At 38.4% G+C, this 11,118-nt stretch overlaps 2 protein-coding genes across 2 annotated transcripts in view; one reads left to right on the top strand and one right to left on the bottom strand.

Moving 5' to 3' along the window:
- FAM149B1 (family with sequence similarity 149 member B1) overlaps positions 1 to 7,397 on the top strand; it is a 61,367-nt gene extending 53,970 nt beyond the window's left edge. The window contains exons 10-14 of the mRNA XM_007454662.1: positions 2,150 to 2,374; positions 3,846 to 3,969; positions 4,215 to 4,340; positions 6,131 to 6,209; positions 7,324 to 7,397. Of these exons, the coding sequence (XP_007454724.1) occupies positions 2,150 to 2,374; positions 3,846 to 3,969; positions 4,215 to 4,340; positions 6,131 to 6,209; positions 7,324 to 7,397 (628 nt within the window). The remainder of the gene's footprint in view (positions 1 to 2,149; positions 2,375 to 3,845; positions 3,970 to 4,214; positions 4,341 to 6,130; positions 6,210 to 7,323) is intronic.
- Positions 7,398 to 9,638: 2,241 nt separating this feature from the next.
- DNAJC9 (DnaJ heat shock protein family (Hsp40) member C9) overlaps positions 9,639 to 11,118 on the bottom strand; it is a 4,296-nt gene continuing 2,816 nt past the window's right edge. Inside the window, exons 4-5 of the mRNA XM_007454661.1 lie at positions 10,452 to 10,538; positions 9,639 to 10,089 (exon numbers count right to left, since the gene is read on the bottom strand). Coding sequence (XP_007454723.1) covers positions 9,970 to 10,089; positions 10,452 to 10,538 — 207 coding nt within the window. The 3' untranslated portion in view covers positions 9,639 to 9,969. The remainder of the gene's footprint in view (positions 10,090 to 10,451; positions 10,539 to 11,118) is intronic.

The following is an 11,118-nucleotide window of genomic DNA, read 5'->3' as shown; positions in this document are numbered from 1 at the left end:
CCTGTGACTGAGTGCGAAGTTTGTGTACTCAGTGTGAGCACTATGGCAGTCCCAAAGAAGGGAAGCATTTTGGTGGGTAAGTGTAGGTTTTGAACGTATCCTTGAAAGATGGAAGTTTGGATAAGCAGAGAAGAGCAGCAAGGCTATTCTAGGTAGGAGGAATGGTGTGGAAAAAGGTTTGGAAACAGGAAAATACAAATATTTCGAAGAGAAAGCCGACCATTTTTGCTGTAGTAGGATAGGAAGCAATAGGGTAGAACTTTAATGTTCTGATCAAAGACCACTGACAATCTTCTACAACTAAAATAGACCATGGTGTGATTAGTGGGAAAGAAGACACTATGAAATGAAAGAACATTGGGACCAGACTATGGAGGGTTTTGAATGTCATGTTTTTGAGATCCATCCATGTTGTTGCATGATTCTCTTTTATTGCCAAGTAGTATTCTATTGTAATAATACACCACAATTTGTTTATCCATTCTTCCGTTAATGAACACTTGGGCTATTTTCCAGGTTGGGGCTGTTATGTATAAAAGGCACTATAAATATTCTTACACACGTCTTTTTTGTGGACCTGTGGTCTCATTTTTCAGTATCTAGAAGTGAAAGTGTTACAGAATAGGTTAAGTGTATGCTTAACTTTATAATAAACTGCCATACAATTTTCCAAAGGAATTGTACCGTTTTACATTCCCACGTGAGCAATGTATGAGTCCAGCTGGGGAGCACATGTATTTAAAACAGGAATTTGAAAGATAGATTTCACAGCAGTAGGACACAGATTGGACTGACGCAGGAGGAAATGAAAGTAAGGAGTCTAATGCAGGAGTTCAGGCTGCTATGGGTCTGTTCTCAAGTTGTAGCAAGACTAAAAGAAGGAATGAAATATTTTAGGAGATATGGTAAAAGAAATCAAATTCTATAAAAATAGAGGAATCAAAGTCAACTCAGATTTCAAGCTCAAGGGAAGCTTGTTTGGCAGGGGGAAAATGAGCCTGGGGTGTGTTGAGTTTACAATGATGGGCCATATAGAAGGTCAGATTTGAAGGCTTATCTAGAAGTATGGAGGTGATAAATCCAGTTATGAATGAGTAGTCCAGAGGAAGAATAAAGATGAACAAAGAGCAGCTAAGGCCTAAAACCCCTGTAATTAGAAAGCAGTAGGCTGTGTAAAGAAAAGGCTTAAGTGAATGGTTAGGAAGATCAGAAAGATTTCATATGCTCAAGGTTTAGCCCTATTCTGTGACGGGCATTTTTCCTTCAAAGTTCTCCAAACACTGAGGCATATTTTGCACTAGAGGACACCAAAGTGGCCTGAAAGACTAAGGAACTTGCTGAAAGCCAAGAGCACATGGCAGAGCTTTATTCTTTCACTTCCCCTCCACATCACAGTGTAAATACTATCTCTTAGGTGCCTTACAATAGAATCAAACGTTCTCTCATCTGCTTAAAACACAAAAACAAAGCCACTGAATCTACAAGGCAGAGTTTAAGCTACTGAACTGTTGAGCATGGTATTTTATCAGAGTACTTACAGGAAAGTGTTATATTTCAGTTGTTTATGCAAATGGAGATCTACTGCCCTGGGCTGTACAAAGCTCTGGACCCTTTGCCTGTTCCCAGCTTTCCAAGGAACCCCCTATCCCTGTAGGCTCCAACTAGCTCAGCATTTTAATCTCTGCAGTGGGAGCCACACTAGTGCCACACCACAAAGCAACATTGGCCTTTCAACTAAGTCTTTTCTGGTGACATTCCTTCAGCACAGAAGAATGCTTCAAACATGGTAGGAAGCACAGTCCGAGGTAAACTTTTGGGAAGCACTTTGGAGTCGGTACCCTACAGGTTAGTCTTTACCAGTAACTGAAGTAGTGACTGTGATGGCAGGTGAAAAATGGACTTGCTTTCCCAAGTCTCCATTCTAGTAAATTATGTGTAAGATTGAAATGATATCCTTCTTTTAGGTACACATTCTCATGCCTGAGCTAGATTATGTAACTTCTAAAACTAGGTTATTTATTGTTTTCTCTTTTCGCTTTTTTATCCCTTGAATGTATTTTATAGTCTAAGGCTTTTTACCCTTTGAGTTCTCTCTCCCTGTACAGAGCAATCTTGATCTCACTGTGGGTTTCTGATATTTGGACACTAGAGATCTTGATGACAAGCTACTTATGAGGCCTGGGTCCAGTACCATCCTTTCAACTCGAAATTGGCCAAATCGAGCCCTGGAGCTTAGTACATCATTCCTGTCATATACAGTGCAGTCCGCCAGGAGACGCAATCCCCCACCACGTACCCTTCATCCCATCAGCACAAGCCATTCACGTGCTGGAACACCAAGACCTATGGAAGAAATACTCAGAGGATCCCGAGTGTAGGTTTCAAAAGCAGAATTTCTGGAATCTATGGTAAAACTAATGAAGAATTTTACATAGAGAATGAATTTAAATCTAAGGTTGAAATATATGCCTAAACAGTAATCATTACATATTCTTATGATGAACTGCACACTGGTGTAAATCTAATACAGAAAAATGGAGTTAAATTTGAAGGAAATATAGATATACTGGATCTTCCTATTGATTTAGCTAAAGACTTATATTTCTACAAATAAAATGTTGGCTAGAATACTTCAGTAGAACTCACCAAAGGAATAAGACATGTATTTTATTAAAACATTTTCCTTAGTGGGAACATCTTCAGTGAAATTCTTCCCCAAATAATAGTTAATTCTCCTTTAATATTTTTCTGTACCATTAGGATCTACCTATTCCATTGACAATGAAAACTTGAAAACCTCAGATAAGTAGATGCTTATACACCAGGAAATACGTCCCTTGGCACGTCTTAGGAAGTAACACTAAACATGTTCTCCTCCCTTTTCCCACCTTTCATTCACTAGACACTCTGAGCCTCACTGTGCAAAAAGTACCAAGCCAAGTCTTTAAAACAAAATTCTTTCATTAGTTGTTGACTTACAAAACATCTTAGGTTAATTTCTAAGACTATGAACAAGGGTGTGAGATGACAACACCATAACTGTGTTTTGAATTCAGCCTCTAAATCAAGGACGTCACTATACTTCTCTCCCAACACTTCTTGATTTTGACTTTTCAGTTTCTTGCTACAATTTATCCCAATAGACTTACTAAAAGAGGTGTCCAAAACCACCAAAAATCTTTGTTAGGACACCAGGGTTCTCAGCTACTCTCTATTTTGTTGATGTAGCGATATCTATACTGATATAGCTATACATTCAAGTATGAGTGGTCTTGATGTATAATTAATCTCTCATCCCTCTGACAGTGCTTTTTTCAAAGTGGAAAAGTAAGCTGCTTTGTTTTTTTCTGGGACATGAAAAGTATCATTCAGCTTTTAATTACTATCTTGGGCATGAGTAATACTGCAAACTGCTCCAAATCCCATGGAAGGAAATAAGTTTAGAAACTTTACCTGGAAATTATAGTTTTCAGTGAGGACAACCAGAAAGCCCAGAACTGTGAGTTCCATCAGATGTGAAATTACAAATCCATAACTGTCAGAGAAATACAACACAATATAGGGAAAATTGATTTATTCCAGTTCTCTGTGGGAGAAAGGGTCAACTTCTGCTGTGTGCTCAGGATGAAGTTTCAACAATAAGCAAATACTATGAAGAAAACCCAAAACTTTAATTCTCCAAAATCATCTCATTGAGATCTCTTCACTTAAAAATGTAGGCAGCTTAAAGCTTTCTGTGCATGAAATTAAACTCATCTGCTCAATTTATTTGATTCTAATCAGTTTGCTTATATTGTTATAACTTTATGCTTTCATGTCTTGGTTTTTGCTGATGGGATCTGCAGCCCAGTGGTGGCCAACTCACTCTCCTCTCCCTCACCACTGCCCCTGAGTCGAAATAATCTGCTGCCACCTATTGGCACAGCTGAAGTGGAACACTTGAGTACTGTGGGGCCACAAAGGCAAACGGTATGTCTCTTTCCTATTGCCTTTCCATGTGCTTGTAAAACCTCAGGGTCAGTAATTCTGCAGGGTCTGTGCTCTGGTCTTGACTTAACACTATATTTTGTCAAAAGTACACACTGAATTCTGATTCATGATGATGGCATTGGAGCTGCTTGGCCTGCAGTGACCATACCTGTTAGGGTTGATAAAGGACATGCACAGCTCCCACTACAAATTAACTGTTTCTGTAATTTTTGTCTCTTCTCAAGAAAACCCATGGCGATTCCAATCGAGCTCGAAGTGCAGCGGTGGATGAGCCTAACCATCAGCAGCCCCACGAGAGGCTCCTTTTACCAGACTTCTTCTCCAGGCCCAACACAACTCAGTCATTTTTGGTAGAGTGACATACTTCCTCTATGGTCTTGATAGTTGAGGAAAGGGGAAAAAAAATAGTTTGGCAGACTTAAGGCTTTACATGGTGGCTTAATCAACTCTAAGAATAAAAGATGAGGTTCTAATAAAAATAATGTTTTAAGTATATTTTGTTGAAACTCTAACTGGTCTCTGCCACTCATTCTTTTAACTTATACATAAATTGCAAATTCTAAGCAATTTAAAGTTTAGCTATTTCTGAGAATAAGCAAAATGTTAAACCCCAGTGTGTATGAGATTAGCATTGACTTCATTCTCTAACACTGCTCTTAGGGAATTACACAAAAAATGGTATCAGATTATGTATGTGGACTGGTGGATGTGCGAGTTAAGACTTTTGGGGGTTCTTAGTTAATTGGTGTTTGAAATGCTGACAATGCCTTACCACTTAATGTACATTTACTAGCCCTTTTACTTTTAAACAAGTAATAGAAAAAAACCTGACTGGGAGATTGGAGATCATGCACTGACCTTGCCCAAAATTGTAAGCCAGGAGCTCAGCCCCACCTCATTTGCTTTGCGCAATAGGGCTTGGACAGCCTAGGAAGTGACTGGGGCCACACTTATGGCCCAGGAACCAGGCACCAGGAACCCACATCCTATACCAGTTTTCAAGACAGTGGTATTTGCAACACACTTATCTCAACTCATAACCCTTAAACTGTATCAGCCTAAAGCACTGTACGATTCTTCCTCCATTAGAAGAGTGGTGAGAGTAGTAAATGAATGGGACATTGTACTAGTTTGCTAGGGCTGCTATAACAAATTACCACAAACTGGGTGGCTTAAAACAATAGAAATTTATTCTCTCAATTCCAGAGCCTATTAAGTCCAAAATCAAGGTGTCAGCAGAGCCATGTTCCCTCTGCAGGTCCTAGGGAAGAATCTTTTCTTTCCTCTGTCCTAGTTTATGGGCTGTTCAGCTTACTGCCTGTTTTTGTAAATAAAGTTTTCTTAGAGCAGAGCCACCACACTCATTCACTGTCTGTGGCTGCTTTCCTACTGTAACAGCAGAACTGAGGAGTTCCACTGAGAGTATGTACCACAAAACATAAAACGTTTACTATCTTGCCCTCTACAAAAAAAAAAGTTTGCTGATCCCTGACAGAAAACATGGGGCTTCATCAGGAAAGAAAAAAAGAAAAAAACCTCAAATCTCTTAATACCAGTGCTGACAGGAAACTGAGAGGGACGTTTTTTATTCTAGAAGTACCAGTGGGATGGTATTGATAGCTTTTTTTAATATCTGCATTTAGGTATTTTAGTTGTATCTTAAAATCTTTAAATCCCTTGAGATAAATTTGAAATGTTTGAGTTCTATATTGAGAGTCACATTTCAAGCATGGAAGTAGTCATGGGTGTTTCAATGTTGCTGAAAAGGTTCTGGTTCTGTTGTTTTAAACAGTCAGCAGGCAATGGAAATCAGATAAAAATTCCCTTGACAGCCAATTATAAGTATTTAGAAATATTAAACCATACGGATTATTTATAAATGCTAAGATTTTCTTAAAGACGTATTAATAAAGTTGTAGAACTTGAAATTTTTAGAAGTTAACAATGGCTCTGTGGGCTTCTGGCTTGGGATTTTTCTTACTTGGAACGTAAGAGTACACTTAGCCAACTTGTCCCTCAGAATGTCAGATGATGTCGATTACATTGCTGTCCAACTTCAAGGTTTTCTCTCCTAAACCAAGTAACACATTATCCTCTGGGAGAAGTCACATCGTAAGAAGTGTCTCATCTTCTTTTTCAGCCGGACACACAGTATCGTCGTTCATGTGCTACTGAGCATCCTCATCAGGCCCGACCTGGTAGGGGATCTGCAGGAACAGGTCGGGCCATGGCTTTTATTTTACTACTATGTGGTTAAGACCCTGCTGTTTTCCATGTTTATTTTTCCTTCCTCCAGATTTTATTACATTTTGTTTTCCTACATCTTTGTAAATTACCTCAAATTCATTTTGGAATATGGGATATAATAAAAAATTACAGAACTCCACTGCTCAAAGCCAGAAAGTTCCAGATTTGTTTTCTCATATAAAAATTAACCTCTTGCCATTCTGGCAAACTACTTTTTTTTTAATCTAAAAAATTTAAGCCAAATAAGTCATTTTTGTAACATTCAAACACTGCATGGATTTTATTACTTGGCAAACCCCATATTGCTATGGATTAAACGGCTCTGGTCAGTTAAGCTGCTAGGCCAAGGTAAGAAAAGAAATTCACAATATCAAGACACAAGGAGTCTGATTCTATCCCATTAACTTTTTTGTCTTCTAAGTTATATTCTATAGTTTCTATTTTCATGTGAGTGATGAGAGAAAATTTAAGGATGTCTTAATTCTTCCTATAATGGTCTCACCATCAGGGTCATTTTCTCTTTATGTTATAGGTGAAATTTAGAACTATTGGGCAGTTGAAATGTTTCCTGTTAATAATCAGATTAATCAGCAAGTACATTAAAAAGTAATCTGCCTCAAACCTTCTCTGTAATCCAAGCGAATTCTTTTAGTTCAGTTCCTAGTAGCATCATTTGGTAGTCTTTGAATGCTTTCAGTGGATTCGGTTCTTGGATCAGTCCTCAGAGAAGCACTGCTGCCTCTGAGCTAGTTATTACATTTGGCCATGCTGCCCGTCAAGCATAACTAGTATATTTAGGTAAGTGAAACAGACATTTTAGTCCTTTTAAATTAGTGGCTATTTTCTAAAATTAGGTTACTGCTTTCATATCTAAATATAGATTTTGTTTCTTTGTTTTTACATTTTAAAATATGCAAACATGATTTTTATTGCCTTGGTAAATATATACTTTACTATTTAGTCACAGGCTCCAAATTTAAAGTCTAACTGATAACTGGAGCAAAAAAGTCCATACATATGAACTTGAGACAATCAAATCTAGAATGTCTACTAATGTTACTCTATGATGTCATCTTTGTCTGACAGGTCCTCAGTTACATGGATCTACAAAATCTCAAAACAGAGGTGGACCTATCACTAGAACCAGGCAGGGACCATAGGGCAAGTGAGAAGAACCTGCCTCATGCTGCAGGGAACATGTGGGAAGATTCCACAAATCAGTGTCCAGTCATCTCATGATGCAGAGCTTGTAAACAGGAGACAACTTGAAACTATCTTCATGAAGACTTATTTTGGTACAACAGACTGAGAACAGTATCAGCCAAAGATTACATGCGTACTGCTTCTATCTCCAGTTACTGTCTTCTTTCAGCATAAGTTAACCATTTCACTGGACAGTAGAATTTGTACCCAAAGATGTAACAAAAGAGTAATATCCTCCAAATCACTGTTCATATTGTCTGTTAACAATGATCAGTTCAATTATTACAGGATTCTATCAGACTATACATACACAAAAAGTAGGAAATTGTTTGATAACATTATCACTGGCTTCGGAATACTTCTGCTTGTGTTAATTTCTGGACAGGTGTACTCACGTTTACGTCATTTTTAGGAGACAGTGCTGTCAAAAATCTGAGCTACTCATCAAACAGATGAGTTGTTCCTAAAGTTTTCTCTTTAGATGTCCAATCCCATAGGCAGGCAGATATGGCAGGGGTGAGTAACTAAAGACATAAACGTTGAGCACTGGTGTAAAGTAACCTATGTAATAAACCATAATGGATTTTTTTCTCACATAGGAGAACTCAACCTCACAACACCTGCTTGACATCAGGTTATGCTTCTTTTCTTCTTAAAGTACTTTAGTGGTCGTATTTCCAAATATTATACTCACCTTGTCGATTTTCTCCTGCAGATCTAAGAAAGGCAATTTAAATATTTATAGAATATTTCTATTAGTGAGACAGCAAGACACAACTTCTTAAAATTTCAGAAACCCTGCAAATTAGTCCAGTATAAACATATCCTAAGAGCAAAGGAAGAGAACTTTGACATTCTTCCAATTTTCACATGGACCTTTCCTGAGTGCACTCATTAATGAAACAATGGTTTTAACTATGGCTTACATTTATTTTATTTAAATTTCACTGAATTTTAATTTTGATGATCATACTGGTTTTAGATCTTACTGTTAATCTTCAGAGTTGATCAACTGGGGTAATTTTATTATTTTGCAGTTATCTAATGCTATCACATGAAGATAGATGCTTCAAACAACCTGCATTAAATTGTATTTTTCATGCAGTTAAAGAGTATTTTTTAACCTGTTTATAATCACAAACTGAAAACGTGTCATGGGCTTACCTCAGATAAATTATGATACATAAATCTCAGTAACAGAAGGCTTGTTTTATGTATATGGTATTGAATATATTAGCTTACAAGTCAAGAGGTTTTAAGTTGAACAGTCCCTAAAAAATTTCCATATTTTCTAATGAGTTCATACCAATTCAACTAAATATAAGTGAAAATCTCTGTACTATTCTCACAAATCAATACCAGGAGCACATAATAACAAACTACTGGATCAAGACGGCTTGCCTTTCAAGGTTAAAGTTAAGTCAGAAGGAGCCTCTAACAGGTCATTTAGCCCAGCTCCCTTACTCTTTTATAGAGGAAAGAAGTTCAGACAAGCTCAGTGAGCTAAGGACATTCAGCAGTTACAGGCAGGACTACAACATCTCTTGAGGCAACTTAAACCAGGCCATCTGCTACAATGCTGACTACGACTACTTTCCTTCTCTCTTCTTTATCCTAAGCACCATTCATATCTTTTCTAGATCATCTTTTAAATGATCACACTGGGATCATTTAAAAAGCCCCTGGAACTTAACAGTCATTTTTTTACTTGTTTATTTAATCATGTATAATTCTTACAAAGATGCTTGAAGTTATCTGAACACCTGTTTCTCCTATAAACCTCAAGCAAAGAGTGCAAAACTTAGTTGAGTAAAACAAAAAGGAGAGGGTCTATGCAAGAACATTAAGATTGAAAGCAGGGGCTTCCCTGGTGGCGCAGTGGTTGAGAGTCTGCCTGCCGATGCAAGGGACACGGGTTCGTGCCCCGGTCTGGGAAGATCCCACATGCCGCGGAGCGGCTGGGCCCGTGAGCCGTGGCCGCTGAGCCTGCGCGTCCGGAGCCTGTGCTCCGCAACGGGAGAGGCCACAACAGTGAGAGGCCCATGTACTGCAAAAAAAAAAAAAGACTGAACGCAAACTGGCAAGTATTTGGAAGACATATGTCCAGCAAGTGTTGAAGGCTAGGTAGAGTACCTGTTCCAATAAACACACACCACTGAATACCCTGCAGCTCACTCCTGTGTGGCAAAATGACAACTGCTAAATGTGGTAGGGATAGATCTGCATTATAGGTACAGTTCCTTGTACAGAAGACCAATAGAAGAGTGCTGTCAGGAAGCATATACCCTTCCGCTCCCTCAATGACCATCACCAAATTCCTTCATAGGAGGACCTCACAGAATGTCACAGTGTTTCCAGGATATACTAACATCAGGTTGAGAGATTCTGTTTGGTTTACATAGTTGATATGAATAATTTAGGCTTGAAAGACAACTTTTCTCAAGGGTTAACTTTTGTCTTCAAATCTTGACGGCACCTTGCCTACGAGGCATCAATTAACACCTAAGGACTTTTGAAGAGAAAATTCCATTATTTCTTTTCTTTCTTGAGAGTTGTTTTTTTCCCTCCTCGTTTGGAAGGTTTGCAGTACTTTGCTTCCATCTGAGCCAGAAAATTTTCCATTTCCTTTTGCCGATCCTTTTGTCTGCTCTGTTTGAGAAGTTAAAACACAAGCTTTCAAAACACAAGACTGTCCACAGAGATAAAAGTACTTAGCAGCTGCCAGGGGCTGGTGGAAAGGGAGAATGGGGAGTGACTGCTAATGGATAAGGGGTTTCTGTTCAGGGTGATGAAAATGTTCTGGAATTAGTGCTGATAACTGTAAAACCTGATAAATATACTAAAAACCACTGTACAATTTAAAAGGATGACTGTATGGTACCTGAATGTCTTAAAAGAAGAGAACAAAATGCCCACAATACTGTACATACACTCCAAAGAAAATATTAGCGGTAGGAATCAGAATATGAAAGAAGTGGTGGCAACCTTCACAGACAACCTGCCAGGTTTACCTGAATGAGTGCTTTCAAGTTATCCACTCCTTCATCAAGCCCCAACTCCTTCCTGCTCATTTCTGCTTCTTTAGCCTCTTCCTGAGCCTAAAACAGAAACTCATGTGAGACGCTATGGCAATCTAGCAAATACTAAAAATACACCCTCTTTCCCCAAAGCAAATTTAAGACTCCTTCAATTTGAAGATTATATAAATTAAAAGGATAAAATTGCATAAATATGACACTCACTAAAAGGCAGCATTGCTGACATCAAGCAGTAGATCCTCTGATTCCAATAAGCATTTCTGACTGCTCCCCATTTGTATTTGCTAGGGGTAAGCAGGTAATTTGGTTTCATAAACCACACAGTGACAGGAAGGAAACCAAAATGCTAGAAGAGCTAAGAAAGGTCACTTAGCCAAGGATGCCCTCAAAATTTTGCCAGGATACAGGCACCTCAGATTCCTCCTCTGGAAACCCAATTTACTACATGTGACTCCTGGCAGCCTTGAGGGCAACCCCAGTTTAAAATTTCCCCTGAGTAGTTAGGATAAACTCTAACAAATTCAGTTTTAACCTTTCTTTACCGGATTTCAAAGCCACCTCCTCTTGCCAAATTTTACTAGGGCACTGATTCCAAAATACCACAAGAATACCTTGGGAAAGGTTAATAAGTTCACTCTTT

The sequence above is a fragment of the Lipotes vexillifer genome, unplaced genomic scaffold (assembly GCF_000442215.2).
Source record: "Lipotes vexillifer unplaced genomic scaffold, Lipotes_vexillifer_v1.1 scaffold205, whole genome shotgun sequence".
Classification (NCBI taxonomy): Eukaryota; Metazoa; Chordata; class Mammalia; order Artiodactyla; family Lipotidae; genus Lipotes; species Lipotes vexillifer.
Note: the sequence above shows the minus strand (reverse complement) of the source record. Positions and strands in the feature narration are given on the sequence as shown.